This window comes from Schistocerca cancellata, chromosome 2 (genome assembly GCF_023864275.1).
Source record: "Schistocerca cancellata isolate TAMUIC-IGC-003103 chromosome 2, iqSchCanc2.1, whole genome shotgun sequence".
NCBI lineage: Eukaryota > Metazoa > Arthropoda > Insecta > Orthoptera > Acrididae > Schistocerca > Schistocerca cancellata.
The window spans coordinates 741,099,575-741,121,975 of record NC_064627.1 but is presented as its reverse complement, the minus strand read 5'-3'; the positions used below and the strand labels follow the sequence as shown (position 1 = coordinate 741,121,975).

At 40.9% G+C, this 22,401-nt stretch overlaps 1 protein-coding gene and 1 long non-coding RNA gene across 6 annotated transcripts in view; one reads left to right on the top strand and one right to left on the bottom strand.

Moving 5' to 3' along the window:
• Positions 1-22,401, top strand: part of LOC126162541 (diacylglycerol kinase epsilon) — a 193,701-nt gene that overhangs the window by 164,593 nt on the left and 6,707 nt on the right. For all 5 annotated transcript variants that reach the window (XM_049919116.1, XM_049919118.1, XM_049919120.1 and 2 more), the window contains one exon: positions 14,842-14,975. In XM_049919116.1, the coding sequence (XP_049775073.1) occupies positions 14,842-14,975 (134 nt within the window). The remainder of the gene's footprint in view (positions 1-14,841; positions 14,976-22,401) is intronic.
• The window catches only part of LOC126162546 (uncharacterized), a 47,545-nt gene continuing 36,639 nt past the window's right edge, over positions 11,496-22,401 (bottom strand). The window contains exon 3 of the long non-coding RNA XR_007535087.1: positions 11,496-11,785. This is a non-coding gene — a long non-coding RNA (uncharacterized LOC126162546). The remainder of the gene's footprint in view (positions 11,786-22,401) is intronic.

The window sequence follows — 22,401 nt, the reverse complement described above, 5'->3', positions numbered from 1 at the left end:
GATGAATGGAAAAACTGGTAGAAGCTGACCTCGGGGAATATCACGTTGGATTCTGTAGAAATGTTGGAACACGTGAGGCAATACTGACCCTACGACTTATCTTAGAAGAAAGATTAAGGAAAGGCAAACCTACATTTCTAGCATTTGTAGACTTAGAGAAAGCTTTTGACAATGTTGACTGGAATACTCTCTTTCAAATTCTGAAGGGGGCAGGTGTAAAATACAGGGAGCGAAAGGCTATTTACAGAAACCAGATGGCAGTTATAAGAGTCAAGGGGTATGAAAGGGAAGCAGTGGTTGGGAAGGGAGTGAGACAGGGTTGTAGCCTCTCCCCGATGCTATTCAATCTGTATATTGAGAAAGCAGTAAAGGAAACAAAAGAAAAATTCGGAGTAGGTATTAAAATCCATGGAGAAGAAATAAAAACTTTGAGGTTTGCCAATGACATTGTAATTCTGTCAGAGACAGCAAAGGACTTGGAAGAGCAGTTGAACGGAATGGACAGCGTCTTGAAAGGAGGGTATAAGATGAACATCAACAAAAGCAAAACGAGGATAATGGAATGTAGTCGAATTAAATCGGGTGATGCTGAGGGAATTAGATTAGGAAATGAAACACTTAAAGTAGTAAAGGGGTTTTGCTATTTGGGGAGCATAATAACTGATGATGGTCGAAGTAGAGAGGATATAAAATCTAGACTGGCAATCGCAAGGAAAGTGTTTCTGAAGAAGAGAAATTTGTTAACATCGAGTATTGATTTAAGTGTCAGGAAGTCATTTCTAAAAGTATTTGTATGGAGTGTAGCCATGTATGGAAGTGAAACATGGACGATAAATAGTTTAGACAAGAAGAGAATAGAAGCTTTCAAAATGTGGTGCTACAGAAGAATGCTGAGGATTAGATGGGTAGATCACATAACTAATGAGGAGGTGTTGAATAGAATTGGGGCAAAGAGGAGTTTGTGGCACAACTTGACTAGAAGAAGGGATCGGTTGGTAGGACATGTTCTGAGGCATCAAGGGATCACCAATATGGTGCTGGAGGGCAGCGTGGAGGGTAAAAATCGTAGAGGGAGAACAAGAGATGAATACACTAAGCAAATTCAGAAGGCTGTAGGCTGCAGTAGGTACTGGGAAATGAAGAAGCTTGCACAGGATAGAGTAGCATGGAGAGCTGCATCAAACCAGTCTCAGGACTGAAGACCACAACAACAACAACAACTGTAATTAAATATTTTCTGCTAAAAATAAAAAATCTATTCTACACTTCACATTTGCTTCTTAATACTTTATCTATCCCCTGGAGTCTTCCTCTACTTTTCAACTTCTGGACTCTTAATAGATTCCATCTCTACATACTATTCAGTAGATAACATATTTCCTTAGACTATATGAGTCGCACTACCTTACACGTCTTTGGCTTATGTTCTCTTTCATTACTCATACCTTCTTATTATGTACACTTGATATACGATCATCATAGTTCATAGTTCTTATATGTATGTGATAGTTTTTATATATATAAACGATGTAGAACTGTCATAATAAAAAAAAAAGTGTGCATGTTTCCTGATGTACCATTATCTTTCCCCCTACAACACTTGGTGGTTCTCACATCTTTCTAATCTGTTACCTCATTGTTTGTGTATCTGTCTCTTTTTGTATGAAAGTGGACGTGTGTTCGTGTAGTCTGATTCTTCAGCCTTCTTATCTAAAGATAAGATGTAGGTTATTAGAAACCACTGAAAGTAGGAAAGACTTCTGCGATAGAAGTATGTGAATATGGAAAGAGGGAAAAAATAGATAGGTCCTCAAGTGAGAAGTAAGAAAGGAAATAAATAGAAATGGTTGCTAAGATTGAGGAACAGAAAGAAGGTAGCCCCAAAGACTGGAAACCCTTTCCACGCCCCTTCCCCAGGATCCCTACTTCGCACGTACTTGAGTGAGAAGCCAGAAGAGGTTTGATGTTAAATCGTCTCCTACAGAATGGATATTCCCACCTTCACCCTTGAGGTCCCTGAAGGAAATCTTAGCAACCCTATGGAAATGGCAAATCAAGCAGAATCAGTCACACTTGTTCACGAGGGTTGCTTGAAAGGTGTGGTGTGTGTTTTGTGTTAGTTGTGATGTATGTGTTCTTGTAAACCATGCTGTTATCTCAGTACCCACCCCTTTCAAACTGATACAAACCTTCCCAGCAACATCATATCTCATAAAAGGTATAAAATATTTTGTACAAAGTAGAAAATTATATGCTATAGGATCATCATTATTTAATTAGTCATCCAATATTATATGTTCTGCTAACATAATATTCACTTCTGTTCATTAAGACAAATATGTGTTAGGAAATATAAATGTGAACTCTGGTCTGATTACGGCGGTACATCTGTCAAAGAATAACGCGGTTGTCCTAAGGCTTGACTATATTTCAGTCTGAGAATAGTATTCTCATGACCGAGGGAGATAAGAACTGACCAGGCACCTAATATACCCTGTCCCAAGGCTGTACCAAATGACTGAGATCGGAGACAACATGTGTACAAATTTCAACCTCATCATGCAGCCGAGCAAAGTCAGGACATCTAACTGACTGGAACAAGAAAATCTCTTACCATGAGCAATTTTGGATTATGTAATCACAAATTCTCACTGGTATGGTTTTTTCCAGTACCTCTAAGTGCGGGATGATAGAATAGTTTATGAATTTGGGGGAATTCAGTGCAGAAAAATTATTACTGAAGAAACACGGAAAACAACTCAGGGACCTGAGGGTCGTCACTCTGCCCATTAACTAAGAATGTTAACATCCCTGGGGGAAATAAAGCTTTACGTCTTTCATGTTGTACTTTCCCTTTTCTGATCCAGTTGTAGGATCCACTAAAAATAACGTCTTGGAATGGATTACCGTTTGTACTCAGGGTATGGTCTTTCATATTTTTGGAAAAACTTCTGTGTTTCTTTCTTCGTGGTAGAGCTTTGAGATATTGCTTTATAAGATCTAGGTCATTGACCTTGTTCTGAGGTTCTACAGCTTTCTCATTATGCTTACTCAGCCTTTGCTGGGCCTCCTCAACTAAATTCTTAGAAATGATTTCCTGGTTCAATTCATAATTGACACTTGGTTGTTCAGGCCAACTAAAATATTTAATGAGAGGTTCTCCTACAAAAGGTTTGTCTGTTACTTCTAAAGGTGATAACCCCTGTTGACAAATGTAGTAATTCATTTAGAATAAGTTCAAAGTCTTTAATTTTTGTCGCCCATAAAGTATGTTTTTCATGGCAGTAAGTACAGCATAATTTCCCAATTTCTTTCATAACTATTTCACATGGATTCAAGGACAGGTTATAGTTGGATATTAATACTTGATGAATACCTTCCCAAGCTAGAAACTCTTTTTAAATTCCTTACTCACGAACTGTGGTCCATTACCAGTGAGAAACCGTTTTGGTTTACCTACCTCCACAAAGTATTATTGTAAACAGTGTATAGCTGTTTGGGTATTTGCTCTTTTGATTGGGTATAGTTTAACATATTTTGACCAACACTGTATGATAACCAAAATGTATGACATTCCTCCCTTTCCTTTTTGAATTGGTCCAAAAAAATCTGCTGCTGTGAGAACTTAGGGATAATCGATACATTTTGTACTTAACACGAGTATTATTCTCTTTCACCTTCTGACAGATTTCATAGGTTTTAATTAAAAATTCTACTTTATGCCCTAGCTTCTTAAAATAATAAAAATTATTCATATGATCTATACATTTTTTTTATTCCGAAGTGTCCGTAACCTGTATGAACATAGCCCACAAGTGCATCTTCCATTACCTTAGGAATGCATGAGCGCCTTTGTTGCGATGTCACGCTGTCTTTCAAAAACAAATTATGACCTATAATTTTCCATTTTCCTTCTTGATTAGGAGGTAAGGTATTTTGGATACACATAGGAAACATTTCTGTAAAATAGGGATCATGATGGATATTTTCCATTATTCTCTGAGCCATCTCTTGTAATCTGATGGTCAGATGTTTTAATCACATAAAGTTAATTGCAAATATAACACCGGGTCCTTCCATGCATTTTAATTCTTCCATGCCTATGGGTAACCTAGACAAAGCATCTGGTACAATATTCTCAGGCCTTTTACATATTGTATCGTAATATAATATTCCTGTAGGGAAAGCATCCAGTGCATTAACCTACTATGTAATAAATGACAACTCATTAGAGAAGATAAAGCTCGATGGTCTGTACAAATGTGGATATCTGAACCACATATTAATGTTTGAAATTTTTGGATACATCATACAATTGCTAACAGCTCTTTTTCAGTAGCCATGTAATTTAACTCATGTTTGTTCAGACTACGGCTAGCAAAAGCTATGGTTCAGTGTTCTACACGTGATTTAGATCCCACTCTCCTTGGAAAAGTTCTGCTGCAATATCATAATCAGATGCATCTGTTAAAATTTTAAATGGTTCGCCCATAACCAGATGATGTAATATGGGTGACTCAACAAGTGCTGTTTTGATGTTTTCAGATGCTTGATTCACCTCTTTATCCCAAATCCATTGTACTCCCTTCCTTAATAAACTTAAAATTTTCAGGTCAGTCATTTCTTACCCTCTTATGTACCATCGATAGTATCCGGCCATTCCTATAAATCCCTTCAGCTGTCTTACATTTCTAGGATGTGGACATTCTTTAATAGCTTTGATGTGTTCAGGGTCCGGTCTAATTCCCTGCATCCCTACCATATGCCCTAAAAACTTAAACTCTTGACGCACAGAATATGATTTAGATAGCATCACCGTAATACCTTTCTCTTTAAATTTTTTGGGGTCTTACGCAGTGTTATACAATGTTCTTCCCAAGAAGGTGATATTATCAGGATGTCATCTACATATATTATTAAATCCTTCAATAAATCTCCCCCTAATGCTTCATCCAGCGCACGTATAAATTTGGATACAGAAATATTAAATCTGAATGGCACTACATTGAAATGGTATGATTTACCACCAAACAAAAATGCTGTATACTTCTTTGATTCTGGATGTAACCTAATTTGCCAATATCCCACAGTCAGGTCCGTCATGCTGAAAAACCTTGCTTTCTCAAATTTGGATAACAACGCATCAATGTTAATGGGTCTGTCTCTTTCTGTCTCTATATGCTTATTCGTCCGTGCGTCTAACACTAATCGTACTCCACCTGTAGTTTTCTTCATCTCAACCAAAGGGTTATTCAGGTGCTGGAGCTACGTTCTATTATATTTTTATTAATCATTTTGTTGATTTCCTCCCTAACTGCTTCTTCCAAACTTACTAGTAATGGAAACACTACAATGTTCGATAACCCCTTGTACATATGGTAATAGGGCTATGTCTTGTGCAGCCATCTGCTCTTCCCTTTGGCTTCATCCTTTTTCACCATGTTTTACCTATTATATTCTTGCCATAACCATTGGCTACAAAAATGGATGTGAGGTTTCATAGTTCTGCCTTCAGGTGTTTGTCATCACTGGTCCTGTGGGTCCTCCCAGTTAAAGTGTGAAGGATGGACTTCTGCGTAAGATGATGGTGGGAGAAGGTGTGGATGTATCTGTCTGTGCTGGTGCTTTTCTGTATACTCTGGGGCCAAGTTTATCATCAGGTTTACGGTAAACTTCCAAGCCGAGGAAAGGCAGCATCCCATTCTTTTCAATTTCCATAGTAAACTGTATTTTACTATGCTGTTGACTGATATGTTGGTGGAACTGCTGTAGTTCCTCCTTTCCATATGACTAGATGATGAAGCTATCATCAACGTATCAGAGCCAGAAATCAGGGCGTAATGGTGAGGGCCAGAGAGCTGTTTCTTCAAATGCCTCCATGAAGATGTTTGCTGCAATAGGCGAGATAGGGGAACCCATAGCTACACCAGCCATCTATTCATAAATTTCCCCTTTCCACCTTAAATAGGTGGTTGTTAAACAATGGCACACTAGTTTGTAGATGTCAGGTACCACACTTTCTTCTAAGATGGTCATCATGTCTGACACTGGTGGTATGTTCATGAATAGAAACTTCACATCAAAACTAACCATCAGATCTGTAGCTAAGACACAGCTGATAGCAACAAGTATGTGTATAGCTAAAAAGTTAGGAAAAAGCTTACAATTTACAATCAGTGTATATAATCAATATTGATGTATGGAAGCAAAGCGTTCTCATTAATGTGCAAACTGTTTGGTAACTAGGGTGGTTCAGAGAGAAATTCAGAGTTTAATGTTGGTGATTACAAGGGCAGGCAACAATAAGACAGGTTACAAGACACATTGGAATTGGAGGCGTGTTTATGATTCAAATGAAATGAAATGAAATGGAGACGGGAAGGACATTAAACCATGAGAATGTAAGAACAAAGGAAGTAGTTCGTTTCGTTTCAACAGATGAAAAAGATGAAAGTGATGACGTTGGTAAATGACATTAGAAAACAACCAATGGAATGCGTATATCTGAAAAAAAGAAAAAATCAGGAAAAATTCTAGAGGGGGCATTTATCCAACAGTGGATACTGAACGCGTAATGAAGGCTATGAGTGAATCTGTAGAAAGGATGTGGCATGAGCTTAATTATCACAGATTTTTATGAAACATCTCTGTTGTTGAAGACAGCATTAATTTGAGAAATGTACGAGAAGATTTATTAAGTGATACTTTTTTCCCTATGCATGGCTGTATTTACTAAGCAAAAATGAACATATCTAGCACAATCAGCTGATTTTGTCCTCTACAGCCATTTTCAAGTGATCAATCTGTAAAGATAAACTTTGTTGTTGTTGTTTTTTGTTGTTGACATCTTCTGTCTGAATATTGATTTGATGCAGCTCTCCATGCTACTCTATCCTGTACAAGCCTCTTCATCTTTCTGAATCTGTTTACTGTATTCATCTCGTGGTCTCCTTCTATGATATTTACCCCCATGCTTCCCTCCAATACTAAATTGGTGATTCCTTGATCATCAGAATGTGTCCTATCAACCGATACCTTCTTCTAGTCAGGTTGTGCCACAAATTTCTTTTCTTCTCAGTTTCATTCAGTACCTCCTCATTAGCTACATGATCTGCGCATGCTTCTGTAGCACCACATTTGTAAAGATGCTGTTCTCTTTTTGTCTAAACTGTTTATCCTCCATGTTTCACTTTCGTACATGTCTACTCTCCATACAAATACTTTCAGGAAAGACTTCCTAACATTTAAATCTGTATTCATTGTTAGAAAATTTCTCTTCTTTAGAAACACTTTTCTTGCCATTGCCAGTCTACATTTTATATCCTTCCTACTTCTGCCATGAGCAGTTATTTTTCTGCCCAAATACCAAAACTCATTTACTACTTTTAGTGACTCATTTCTTAATCAGATTCCCTCAGCATCAACTGATTTAATGTGACTACACTCAATTACTCTTATTTTGCTTTTGTTAATGTTCATCTTGTATCACACTTTCAAGACACTGTCTGGTCTGTTCAACTGCTCTTCTAAGTCCTTTGCTGTCTCTGATATAATTACTATGTCATTGGAAAACCTCAAAGTTTCTGTTTCTTCTCCCTTAACTTTAATTCCTAAACCAATCCTCTCTTTCCCCCCCCCCCCCCCACCACCACCACCACCACCACCACTACCACCACCACCACCACCCCACCACCTCCACCCTGCTCAATGTACAGATTGAATAATGTCGGTAATGAGATGCAATGCTGTCTCACTCCTTTCTCAACCACTGCATCCTTTTCGTGCCCCTTAACTCTTATAACAGTTGTCTGTTTTCTGTACAAGTTGTAAATAGCCTTTGTGCACCTTGTATATTTACCCCGGTACCTTCAGAACTTCTAGGAGAGTACTCCAGCCAACATTGTCAGAAGATTTCTTTAAGTCTCCAAATGCCACAAACGTATGTTTTCCTTTCCTTAACCTATATTCTAAGATAAGTTGTAGGGTCAGTACTGCCTTGCATGTTCCCACATTTCTCTGGAATCCAAATCTTCAACAAGGGCATCTTCTACCAGTTTTTCTATTCTTCTGTAAAGAATTTGTGTTAGTATTTTGCAGCCATGACTTATCAGACTGATAGTTCGGTCATATTCCCACCTGTCAGCATCTTCTTTCTTTGGAATTCAAATTATTACATTCTTCTTGAAGTCTGAGGGTATTTTGCCTATCTCATACATTTTGTACACAAGATGGAAGAGTTTTGTCATGGCTGGCTCACTCTAGGCTGTCAGTAGTTCTGATGGAATGTCATCTACTCCTGGGGCCTTGTTTAGACTTAGGTCAGGCAGCAGCTGCAGCCAAGATAGAGCAGTAGTAGGGAAGTAACCGATTTTGCGACATTTGACTAGTTCCTAACAAGTAGCAAATTATTTAGTCTCACCTGCATGCTTTGTTAGTTTAGTTTTTGAATGTATGTGTGTTAATCTGATGTATTAGACACAGTTCATATGTTTTCATCAGTGTCTCCAGTAGAGGTCTGCAGCCCGTGTCAATAATCCTTTGTTTGCCTATGTAGTATAGTAGTTCATGGTCTTTAGTATAGATTGGGTCTGTGTTTGCTGTGTGTGAATATAAGCCAAGTGGTTGACACTTTGCTCTCAGCTCCAGGCTGTATTGACATCAATTACACAGCTTGAGGCTGCAGTGCATGGGCATCACTGTTGTGGGCCAGCTGTGGGGATCCAACACACATCAGCATGATCCATGAATCCACTGATCAGTCTGTACCAGTGGTCAGCCCAGTTACTGCTCACATTGAAGTTGACACCTCACCCACGTTCGAGTGGGAGATCACCTCGGGGCGGCCAAACATAAGGCCTCCCAAGTGTAGCAAACAGGTTCCCGGTGCTGTCTGTAGTTGACACTGTCCCTCAGCCAGATGCAGTTGCTTGTCCTGTTTCAGAGGAAACCTCTCAGTCTGCGATATCTGAGCAGTCACAGAGGGTGGGATTATTGGCTTTAATGTTAGGTGTGTTATGGGTCCCCTTAGAAATACGGCTGCCAAGGAGGGAGAAAAAGTCAGTGTGCACTCTGTGGGCATACTGGGTGGAGTGTTTCCAGATGTGGAGCGGGTACTTCTGGATGCCATGAAGAGAGCACAGGGTGCAGCTAACTGCAGGTGGTGCCTCATGCCGGTACCAGTGATGTATGCCACTTTGGATCAAAAAGATTCTCCCTGGTTTGGAGCAGATATCACCATTTGCAGTGTAGTCGACAGGACTGATTGCAGACCTCTGGGACAGAACTGAGTCGAGGGTCTCAACCAGAGGATCACACAGTTCTGTGACTGTGTACACTGCAGATTTCTTGACTTGCGCCATAGGGAGGTGGCATTTTTGGTTCTACTAAATAGGCAAGGAGTTCACTACTTGCAGGAGGTGGCTATAAGGGGTTACGGGGGCTGTGTGGCATGGGCTGGGCAGTTTTTTAGGTTAGAGGGTCTCGTGGAAACACAAAAAGGTCTTCAGTCTCAGAGGGTGCAGGACAAACAGACGAAGAACCTAGATGTAGGAACCATCACTACAACAGTTGTAAATTGTCATAGCTGTGTTGGCAAAGTACCAGAGCTCCAACCTCTAATAGAAAAACAAATCGTTATAGGCACTGAAAGCTGGCTAAAACCGGGGTTAAGTGCAGCTGAAATTTTTGCAAAGGATCTAACAGTGTTCAGAAAGGACAGGCTAAATACAACTGGTGGTGCCATGTTTATTGCTGTTAGAAGGAGTTTTATCTTGTAGCAGAACTGAACTAGGTAGTTCTTGTGAGTTAGTACTGGTAGAGGTCATTCTTGGCAATCAGAATAAAATAGTAATTGGATCATTTTACTGACCTCCCAACTCAGATGTTACAATTGCTGAAAGCTTCAAAGAAAACTTGTGTCTAATTTCAAACACGTACCAGATTCATGCAATCACAGTTGTTAATGACTTCAATTTACCCTCGATATGTTGGCAGAAATACATGTTTAAATCCAAAATTCTGCTGCACACTTTCTCTGAAAATTATTTCAAGCTGTTAGTTCTTGAGCCCACATGAACAGTAAATAGTTGTAGAAACACACTGGACCTCTTAGCAACAAATAATATGGAGCCTATAATGGGCATCAAAAGTGATACAGAGGTTAGTGAATACATGTTTGTCGTATACAGAGTCAGTTTTGTAACTCCCAAATCCAACAAAAATAAACGAAAAATATATCTATTCAAAAAAGCAGATAAAAATTTGCTTGACGTCTTCCTGAGAGACAATCTCCAGTACTTCCAAATAAACAATGTAACTGTAGACCAAATGTGTATTGAATTCAAAGAAATATAATTCACAGCAATTGAGAGATTTATGCCAAATAAGTTAACAAAAGGTGGAATTGGTCCCACATGATACACAAAGCAGGTCAGAACACTGTTGCAGGAACAACGAAAAATGCATGATAAATTTAAACGAATGCAAAATCCCCAAGATTGGCGCTCTTTTACAAAGGTTCGAAATTCCTACACCAAAGAAGATGAAGTAAATATTCCAGAACTCAAATCAAGAACAGCTGACAACATGAGTAACTTAGAAATAGATATCTACGGAGTAGTGAAGCAACTTACATCACTTAATGAAAGCAAGTCTTCCAATCCAGACAGTAGACCAATTAGGGTCCTTTCAGAGTATGCTGATGCAATAGCTCCATACTTAACGATCATATACGACCACTCGTTCAACAAAAGATCCATACACAAAGATTGGAAAGCTGCACAGCTCACACCAATATTCAAGATAGGTAATAGGAGTAATCCACTAAATTATAGGCCCATATTATTAACATTGATGCACAGCAGCAATTTGGAACATATATTGTGATTGAACCTTAAGAATTACCTTGAAGAGAACGGACTGTTGACACATTCAACATGGATTTAGGAAACATTGTACTTTTGAAACACAACTACCCCTTTATTCACACGAAGTTTTGAGTGCTGTCAAAAAAGGATTTGCAATTGATTCTGTGTTTCTAGATTTCCAGGAAGCTTTTGACACTGTACCTCACTAGCGGCTTGTAATGCAATTGGTGCTTATGAAATATTGTCTCATTTATGGGACAGGATTCATAAATTCCTGTCAGAGAGGTCACAGCCGTCTTAGATTGTTTGCAGATGATGCTGTCGTTAATCGTCTTGTAAAGTCATCAGAAGATCAAAGCACATTGCAAAATGGTTTATAAGAAATATCTGTATGGTGCAAAAATTAGCAATTAACCCTAAATAATGAAAAGTGTTGTGTGGCTTTATGCTTAATTACGGACTTACTATTTTATCAGTTGATTTGTTTTCACCACATAACACCCGCTGTTTACATCCTCCTTCATTTCTGAGCGATGTATCACTTTTTGTTCTGACGCCGCAACTCTTCCTTTCCTATATCTTTACTAGTTTTTAGCTATATAAATGATGAACTATTGGTTTTGCTGTTTAACAATTTTTTAATAACTGTGGAAGTATTACAGGCATTGGGTCCCACCTAATGTGTCACCCGCCTATACGTTTTACATGAACCTTTCAAGACCCGATCGATCTGTTTACAAAGAGAAAGCACAATATCTCTTCCTTTGACGTTGACCAACAACGACCTAGGAAGCTCGACACCCTTGCGGCCCAGGCTCTTCCGTGGCTCGCGGTAGTTTGCAGCATTTGTTTTATTCCTTGCCCACTTGCCGCTACATTGAAATTTCGTGGTGATCGTTGGGCAACGTCTTCCACGTTATCTGCAACATAAATAAACTTTCTTCTCACAGTATTTCTGAAAACCCAAAAACAAACTTAAAGAACATAATAATAATAACTGTTCTTACAATTATTCGTATAAGTCTTGGTCGATTTAATGAGGGGTGGGATAGGCCTAAGCCTTGTGACACCACAAGTGCTACAAGGAATCCATTATACATCAGTTACACAATAAATCATTCAAATTTAAATGCCATCAGTACAACTAAATGCCAAAGAATTAAGATTACAAACTACTTAAATTTGAAAGAACACACAGAAAAATGTTGTGGTGAAGGCGAACCAAAGACTGGATTTTATTGGCAGAATTCTGAGAAGATGCAACAGATCTACTAAGAAGGCTGCCATCATTATGCTTGTCCATCCTCTTTTGGAGTACTGGTGCGCAGTGTGGAATCCTTACCAGATAGGATTAATGGAGTACATCGCAAGAGTTCAAAGAAGGGCAGCACATTTTGTGTTATTGAGAAATAGGATGAACCTCATTAAAACAAAGGCATTTCTTGCTAGCACAAGATCTTCTCTTAAAATTTCAATCACCATCTTTCTCCTCCGAATGCAAAAGTATTTTGTTGACGCCAACCTACATAAGGAGAAACAATCATCATCATAAATTAAGGGAAATCAGAGTTCGCACGTAAAGATATAAGTGTTCAATTTTCCACATGCTGCTCAAGAGCGGAATAATAGAGAATTATTGTGAAGATGTTTCGGTGAACCTAATGCCGGGCATTTACTTGTGATTAGCAGAATATTTGAATATAATAGAGGGAAACATTCCACGTGGGAAAAATATACCTAAAAACAAAGATGATGTGACTTACCAAACGAAAGCTCTGGCATGTTGATAGACACACAAACATACACACAAAATTCAAGCTTTCGCAACCAACGGTTGCTTCATCAGGAAAGGGGGAAGGAGAGGGAAAGATGAAAGGATTTGGGTTTTAAGGGAGAGGGTTAGGAGTCCTTCCAATCCCGGCAGCGGAAAGACTTACCTCAAGGGGGAAAAAGGACAGGTATACACTCGCACACACACACATATCCATCCGCACATACGCAAACACAAGCAGACATTTTTAAAGGCAAAGAGTTTGGCCAAACTCTTTGCCTTTACAAATGTCTGCTTGTGTCTGTGTATGTGCGGATGGATGTGTGTGTGTGCGAGTGTATACCTGTCCTTTTTTCTCCCTGAGGTAAGTCTTTCCGCTCCCGGGATTGGAAGGACTCCTTACCCTCTCCCTTAAAACCCAAATCCTTTCGTCTTTCCCTCTCCTTCCCTCTTTCCTGATAAATTATGTTGGTTGCGAAAGCTTGAATTTTGTGTGTATGTTTGTGTTTGTGTGTCTACCAACATTCTAGTGCTTTCGTTTGGTAAGTCATATCATCTTTGTTTTTAGATATAGCAGAGTATTTCTGTAGATGTAGATGCAGATGCAAATGAGGTCTTTCAGTGCTCTGTCAAATTCTTTTCACAGTGTGATACCTCTGATCTCATCTTCATCTACATCCCCTTCCAGTTCTGTAATACTGCCTTCAAGTTCATCTCCATTGTATAGACCCTCTATGTACTCCTTCCACCTTTCAGCTTTCCCTTCTTTGATTAGCACCGGTTTTCCATGTGAACTCTTGATATTTGTGCAGCTGTGTCACTTTTCTCCAAAGGCCTCTTTAATTTTCCTGTTGGCGGTATCTTTCCCTAAGTGAAATACATTTCTAAATCCTTACATTTGTCCTCTGGGCATTCCTGCTAAGCCATTTTGCACTTCCTGTCAATCTCATTTTTTAGACGTTTATATTTCGTTTTACTTGCTTCATTTGCTGCATGTTTATTTGTGTATTTTCTCTTTTCATCAGTTAAATTCACTATCTCCTGTGTTATCCAAGGGGTTTTACTAGACCTTGTCTCTTTACCTATTTGATCCTCTACTGCCTTCACTATTTCATCTCTCAAAGCTACTCATTTGTTGTCTATTGCATTCCTTTCCCCTGTTATAATAAATTGTCGCCTTGTCTTCCCTCTGAAACACTCAGTAATCTCTCGTTGTTTCAAATTATCCAGGTCCCATCTCCTTAATTTCCTACCTTTTTGCGATTTCTTTAGTTTTGTCTACAGTTCATAACCAATAAATTGTCATCAGAGACCACATCTGCACCAGAAAATATCTTACTTTTTACTGTCTGGTTCCTAAATCTCTGTGTTCCCATTTTATAGTCAAAAGCTCCTGATGTCTCCAGGTCTCTTCCAAATACACAGCTTTAGTTCATGATTCTTAAACCAAGTATTAGTGATGATTAAATTATGCTTTGTGCAAAATTCTGCCAGGCGACTTCCTCCGTCATTCCTTTCCCCAAGTCCATATTCACCTATAGTTTTTCCTTCCCGCCCTTTACTTACCATTGGATTCTACTCCCCCGTCACAATTAAATTTTCATCATCCTTAACTACCTGAATAATTTATTTTATCACAACATACATTTCTTCAATCTCTTCATCATCTGTGGATCTAGTTGACACATAAACTTGTGATACTGTGTTGTGTGCTGGCTTTTTGTCTATCTGGGCTATGGTAATGCGTTAACTATGCTGTTCATAATAGCTTACCCACATTCCCATTTTCCTATTCATTATTAAACCTTCCCGTGCATTACCTCTATTCAATTCTGTGTTTATACTAGACCTATAAGTATGTAAGTACCGGTACATGTGGATTTCTTTATTTTTGTTGTTCTTAAATTGTAATACCAAGGCATGTCCAATGACCTTGTAGAAGAGATCTATAGATGAGTAAAACTATTACTACTAGACACTTGTGAATCTACATGCACGTGAGAGCATATTTGTAACTCATATGTTATTTATTGTACAACCAAACTTAAAACTCTGTAACTCATTGCAGTTAATCCTCTTCGTATGTGCTTTTTCTTACAGGAGTGAGCTAAAATATTATCTTGAAATTCCTGTACAATTTTTAACTCTTTCTATTTGTGGTTCACCAAAATGTACAACACAGCCTTTCTCCCATATTTCTAACAGATGAAACAGTGCCTTCTCAGAACATCAGTGATGGTAAATTGGAAGTTGTAGGAATTTATTCATCTTTCCACATTGCACAGCTACAAGTGGGCCTGTCTCAGCCATATAGATTTGGCCAAGCATCACAAGTTAAGGTAACAAATATTTTGTTTTCTCCTTTGATACTTTGGTGTCAACTTAAAATGAAAATTAATTTTGATAATTATAATATATCAGTTTTTATTCAGAATTTACATCTCTGTCAGAAATTTATAAGGGAGTGGATACCATTCCATAGCTTCATCCAAGGCAAGAAATTTCTGTACTGTAATGTTTGGTGCTGTGGTAGTCATTTTGATACTATAGTGTCATGACACGAATAATTTTGGCTGGCATCAACCTAAATCAGATGGAGCACAGTTTAGTGAGTGACTTTCTCAAAGCAGTGTACTCAAGCTTTGGTGAAGTGGGTGTGATTCCATGTGGGGGAAAAAAAATAAAAATAAAAATAAAACATTGTGTATGCACCTCAAATTTTACAAGTCAGGTGAAAGAAAATTAACTTACTTTGGCCACATTACAGTAGGGGACATCATTGCCAGATCTATTTACATCTGTAGATTGCACTATTTTATATACAGATCAGTGAATTTATTTGCTTAAGAAATGTTTCCTGTACATTCGTATCCTGTGTGTAGTCACTTGAGTGTCTCCCCCCGGGGGCTCACATCTCTTTCTTGAGTATGTCCTTGGCCACCACAGGGCCCCAGCCCTTGCAACGCTATTTTCTGTTTCCGTGCTGCAGGTCTATTTTTCTCATATTCTTTTTTTCCTCTCTACTTTTCCATTAGTAGTCTTCTTGGTGACAATTGTGCTTGAATCTGGTTTGTGTTTTGCACATTCGTTTTCTTACCTTCCAGCCTTATACACTTTTTCATTATTAATTATGTGGTCCCCTTGTTGTGTCTGACTTGCTACTTCTTTTCTAAATTTTACAAAATGTGGATCATGCAGGGAAGGCCACCTGGCGCAGTGTATATTCCACCTTTTGTGCCTTTCTCTCTTTGCACCCTTCTTTCTTGGAACCATACTACACCTGAAACACAGCATGGTAATCATTCTGTTGTGGGGAGAGTCATCAAGTACAAGCACAGTGGTGAGCACACAGGGATCACACTGTTAGTGGAATCTTCCCATGCAAGCCAAGAAGTATGTGCCAGTCATGGCTGGGGCACAAGGACTCAGATCAGTGGTTTACTGGCCAGGCTGGATGACACCTATGGGTAGAGCTGTCATTTGGAGTAGGTGGTACCGTAGCGGAACGTTCTCATATGAAGCAAAGATGCCCCCAGCAGTCACTTTTGAAGCTAAGACATATTACTAGGCAGAGAAGTATGACTCCAAAATGTTCCTTTCCTTGGCTACTTTATGGGATAACATACGGCTCAGAGACAAGGTGAGAAATAGTCCAGCCCCCCCTCCCCCTCCCAAATACTTGGTTTGATCTAGGACAAATGAGGATTCCATTTTGACTGCAAACCCATTATTTTTTTGTTGAGGACAGGTTTGGGGAAATGGCAGTTATTTCAAAAACTAAAATTTGCTCTGTTCTGGTTAAAATAGCCCCCTCCCCCTGCTCGGTCTCAGATGCTGCTTGCTTGCAACAAGCTGGACAACATTCCTGTCTCTATAACCCCCTCATAAAAGATAAATGTGGTACAGGGTATCAGTGTCCAGTGAGATATCCTTGCATGCTTGTGTGGAGCAATCAGGTGTGCATTATGTTTGTTGTATCCAGTGGGGACCAAAAGACAAAAGAGTGGGTAATACTGGAACCTTCATCTTTAGCTTTGAGGGTGACACATTGCAAGAGAAGTTCAAGGTGATGGTATATTACTGTCATGTCAGACCATATATTCCTTCTCCCATGTGATACTACAAATGCGTGCAATTTGGACCTGTCTTCTCATTGCAATGCCAGCCTCATCTGTCTGGATTGTGGCCATCTGTAGTACACAAATGCTCTGTGTGCCCCTCCCCTAGAGGCTGTCTGTTGCACACAAATGCTCCTTGTGCCCCTCCCCCCATCTGTGTCACCTGCAGGGAGCACCATTCATCCCCCCCTCTGTTCAGCAGCCTGCACCATTTTCAATCAAGAAAAAGGAATACAAGACCCTTGGCCACATAATATATCAAAAGGCCAAGAAGAAAAATATGTTTGTCTACATCTTACATGTATGACGATGACGTACGCTACTGCTACGATGACATCATCCTCTTCAGTGACAGTGCAATCGCCCTACATGTCTTCTAGTCTGTCCCTCATAGCTGCTCGACTACACTTGTTCTCCTGGTATTTGGTGATCTGACTCCTATTGTTTCCCCCACACCCCCTTTGGGAGTCAGTCCTCAGCCCCCTGCTGGAGAAGCACTGTCCTCTTCTGGCATCCCGTACCAGGAAAGGGTCGCACGGGATGCTCCTTTCCCAGGACTCTGCTGACCTCCAACCAGGTGGCCGAATGAGCCACAGATTGCAGGTCATAGGACTTCTCATCCCTCCTCTGTCCCAGAATCTGTAGCAGACAAGCCCTTACAGTAGCGTAAATCATCCAAGGACAAGAAATAGGCCTCAAAAAGATGGATATTCTGGTGGCCCCTGTGCCTCTGTATCTATGGTCCCGAACCCACCCACACACTCTGATTCGGAACAAATGTGTATTAATGGTGTATTTTCACAACCAACGGCAACAGGCGACCCTGAAGCACAACCTGCCTCCTAGGTCCCTTCACACCCCCACAGGATACTCCAGTGGAAATGTAGTTCTTTTTTCTGCCATTTGGCTGAGGTATAATGTTTTTTGTGCATGTCCCCTGCTTTTTGGATCACCCTCAATGAAACTTGTTTCTCAGCATTGTGAACCCCTATCCTGTGCAGCTGTAGGGCCTTTTTAAGAATCACACTGACTATGAATACAGCTTTGGAGTTTGTGGTTGTTCATGTGAAGATATCTCCAGAATTTGCCGTCTGTGATGTGTATCTCCCTCCTGACGATGAAGTATAACAGAACACATTGTGTGCACTGTTTTTTCAGCCTCTAACATTCTGATGACTTAAAGTGTCAGTGTGGGTGTGGTTTATACTGATTAATTTCCCCAAACCACATTCCACTTCTTTACGAGGTGACTTACTTGGAATTTTGCAGCCCCTGTTCTTTATGGGATAATCAGCTGCTGGAAAATCTCTTCTTATTAGATGAATAGAGCTAGGTACAGGAACTTTTAAGCCTCTGTCTACTTATAAAGTAGGTTGACATACAAACTTTCCTTTTTGTCAGTTAACAATGGTTGGTTGGTTGGTTGGTTTGGGGAAGGAGACCAGACAGCGTGGTCATCGGTCTCATCGGATTAGGGAAGGATTGGGAAGGAAGTCGGCCGTGCCCTTTCAGAGGAACCATCCCGGCATTTGCCTGGAGTGATTTAGGGAAATCACGGAAAACCTAAATCAGGATGGCCGGACGCGGGATTGAACCATCGTCCTCCCGAATGCGAGTCCAGTGTCTAACCACTGCGCCACCCCGCTCGGTAGTTAACAATGTATTTGACTTTCATGCACAACATAATTCGCACTTTCAACATACATATGCAACTTTCTGTAAGTTCCTTGTACCATCAAACAGTTAGACACTGGACTCGCATTCGGGAGGACGACGGTTCAATCCCACGTCCGGCCATCCTGATTTAGGTTTTCCGTGATTTCCCTAAATCACTCCAGGCACATGCCGGGATGGTTCCTCTGAAAGGACATGGCCGACTTCCTTCCAAATCCTTCCCTAATCTGATGAGACCGATGACCATGCTGTCTGGTCTCCTTCCCCAAACCAACCAACCAACCAACCGTCAAACATTAGAAACAAAATGAGTTACAGTTAAAAGAAAGTTAGCTTGACTACCATGACTTTCTTAAAATGAATATGAAAATATGTCTTGCCTCTACCAAGGCTGAGTCAAGAGTCCACAAGAGTACTTTTTCAACTGTTCTTGTTTCTCATAACAATAGACAATGGCACAATAAGCACAGAGCGGCATAAAAATTCCATAGTTCTTCCTTACACATGCTCTAAAACCTCAATGGATTGCCCGACAGGTACTTGTTGATGCTGTTCAACCACTGCATCTACTTTCTTCCCACAACTGATTTTAAACCTGTACACACACACACACACACACACACACACACACACGTGAAGCGCAGTAGGTAGGATTCTACCATCCCACACCCGTATCTAGAATATCATGTGTTCGAGATGGTAGTAGGCTGAGTGGTCCTAGAATTTACACAGAAATTCTCGAATCTCTACAAGCCCCCTCTCCCATCCTTATGTTGTTCGTTAACTTCCATACCCACAGTCCTTTGTGGGGGGAACTATTACCATTGACCATCATAAAGAAATTGAAAACCTGCTTGCAGTGCTCGATCTTTGCCTCTTGAATACTGGTTTTCCTGCACACTTCAGTGTGGTGTGCAGGTGTTATTCGGCCATTGATCTTTCGATTTGCAGCCCAGGTCTTCTCCCATCCCTCCAGTGGAGAGTCCATGGTGACCTGTGCATCAATTTCATTGTGTCCCTCCCTCGGTGTCACTCACCTGGGTTTCCACCCAGATGGGCTCTTTCAAAATCAGATTGGTAAGCTTTCATCACTGCTGCCGCCCCTTGCACCTCACCACATGGAGGTACTGATGTATTTGTCCAGGTCACAACTGCAGCCATTCTATCAGCATCTGACTCAGCGATCCCGTCTTCCTTTTTGACCACTAGATATCACAGGTGGACTCTGCAGCACCATTAGCAACATCCATCAATGGAGCACCTCGCTGCCTTTAATGGCCCTGTGGCCAGGCCTACCACCTCATGAAATGATAGAAATGAGAATGCTGGGAGTGGTATGTTGTTACCATTGGATCATGTATCCCTCTTTCAAAGGTTTGTGCAGAGATTCGATGCCTCGATGGACACCAGTACCCCATCTGTGTACCTAGTATATCTGTGAGTGGTGATGTCTACACTGATCCAGGCGCTGTTGCTGAAAATTTTGCTTTTCATTATGTTCGAGCCCCTGCCTCTGAGAATTACCAGCCTGCATTTTGTTTCCTCAAACTGTGAGAAGAAAGACTTCCTTTACCATTTAATACATGTCACCTGGAATCTTATAATGCTCTGTTCAGTTGATGGGAATTTCTCAGTGCCCTAGACATTTGCGCCTGACGCGGCTCCAGAGCCAGACTGCATCTACAGCCAGATGCCCACACACTTAACAGTCGATCACCACTGTCACATGCTTGCCATTTTCCACCATGTCTGGAGCGACAGTGAGTTTCCGTCTCAGTGGCGAGAAAGCATGATCATTCGAATACTGAAATAGGGAAAGCTCCCTCTTGAGATGACAGCTCTTTCCCAGTTAACCTCACTAATGTTCCCTGCAAGATGCTCAAATGTATGGTGAGCTGACAGCCGGGTTGGTACCTGGAGTCTCCAGGTCATTTGGTTCCGTCCCAGGGCAGTTTTTGCCAAGGCCGTTCTCCTGCTTGGTCCGCCTGGAGTCTGCTGTTTTGTCAGCTTTTACCTGGTATCAACATCTTGTTGCTGTTATCTTTGACTTGCATAGGACTTACATGACGCAATATGGTGTCACCACATCCTCATTACCCTCCATGAGTGGGGTCTTGGTGACCAAATCCCAATTTTTGTCCAGAACTTCTTGTCTCATCGTACTTTACAGGTTCAAGTTGGTACTGCCTACAGTATTCCCCATATGCAAGAGAATGGGGTTCAACAGGGCTCTGTATTGAGTGTGCCTCTTTTTCTAATGACTTCAGTGGTGTAGTTGCAGCTCTGAGGTCTACAGTGTCACCCTTCCTGTATGCTGATTGACTTCTGCATCTGCTATTACTCCTCAACTGAGGGTGTTGCTGAATGCTGGCTGCAGGCTTTCATATAAAAGGCACAGTCCTGGGCTCTCACCCATGGCTTTTGGTTTTCTGCCACCAGGACATGTGCCATGCATTCTATCACCATTGTACTGTCCATCCCAACCAGATATCTACCTCAATAACCAAATGCTCAATGTGCTGGAGTCTTATCGTTTTCTGGAATTAGTCTTCAACGCCCAGTTGATGTGGCTTCCCCACCTTCACCAACTTAAGCGAACGTACTTGTCAGATCTTAATACTCTTCACTGTCTTAGTAACACCATCTGGGGCACAGATCACTTTATGCAAAGCTCTGATATGGCCATGTCTCGATTATGGGAACCTGGCATATGGCTCTGCATTTCCTTCAGCATTGTGATTACTGGACCTGATACACTATTGTGGCCTCTGACTTGCAACAGGTGCCTTTTGGACCAGTCCAGTGAACAGCCTGCTCGTGGAGGCTGGCATCCCTCCCCTACAGATCAGACACCAACAACTGTTGATCAACTTTGCAGTACAGATTTGCTGTGCTCCCTCAGCATCTGAACTGATAGGGAAATCTACCTCCACCACAGAGATTAAGACGTGGAATCAAGAGTGCAGATTGCACACAGAGTCTTTGCCCTGAACTCCACCTTTCCCCATTGTTGCCTCCATCATGGACAAATCATGTGTGCCCCAGTGGTGTGTACCCCATCTGTGGATCTGCTTCAACCTCTCCTTTGGAACAAAAGACTCAATAGATCCTATGGTTTTTCACTGCCTGCTCCTGGCTGTCCTTGATGCATTTCCAGGCTCAGACATGGCCTACACTGATGGCTGTACAGTCGATGGACGAACTGGTTTTGTCTACACACATGCAAGAGGCAGTGAACTACACTCCCTTCCAAATGGATGCAGTTTATTTGCTGCAGAATTGATAGCCATTGCTCAAGCCCTCAGCCACCTTCATTCATGCACTGGCGAGTCATTCTTAATTGGCCTGAGTAGTCTCCAGGAAGTCAACCATTGCTACCCTTGACACCCATTGGTTGTGATTGTCCAGGATCTCCTGTATGATATCCACCATGCAGATGGTTTCCACATCCTGCTGGACTGCTCTAATTTGGCCACTCTAATGGCAAAACCGTAAGCTTGTTGACATGCTACCTCTGTTGCTAGTGGACTCTGCCAAAGTGGCTGATCTGGTTTCATGTTTTACCTGTGAAAGTGGTTTTTACTTCTCACTATGACTTAAGGCACAGTAGCCTCTTTGGTCACTTGAGTGACCGGAGGGGTGCGTCATTGCTAGCTCAACACCAAGGGGCCCATGGCGGCCCCTGCTCGGTGGTCTGGCCTGGATCCAGCAGGTATTACCTTTTTAATTCTTCTTTTTTACATCTGTCGTTGGTTGACAAATTTTTCATCATTGTTCTATTTCCTGAGATTTTATCTTGTCCATGTAGCTAGTTTTCTTGTAGTAATGGAGATTGTGGAAGCACCAATTGGATGTGGAGTTTGGTCACATAACATGTCTTGGGTGGGGGGGCTTTAACTGCTTTCTGGGTGGAGCAACTCTCCCATCTTCACCCTTTTCCCCTTCTCTCACATCTACTTGCTTCTATCTCATG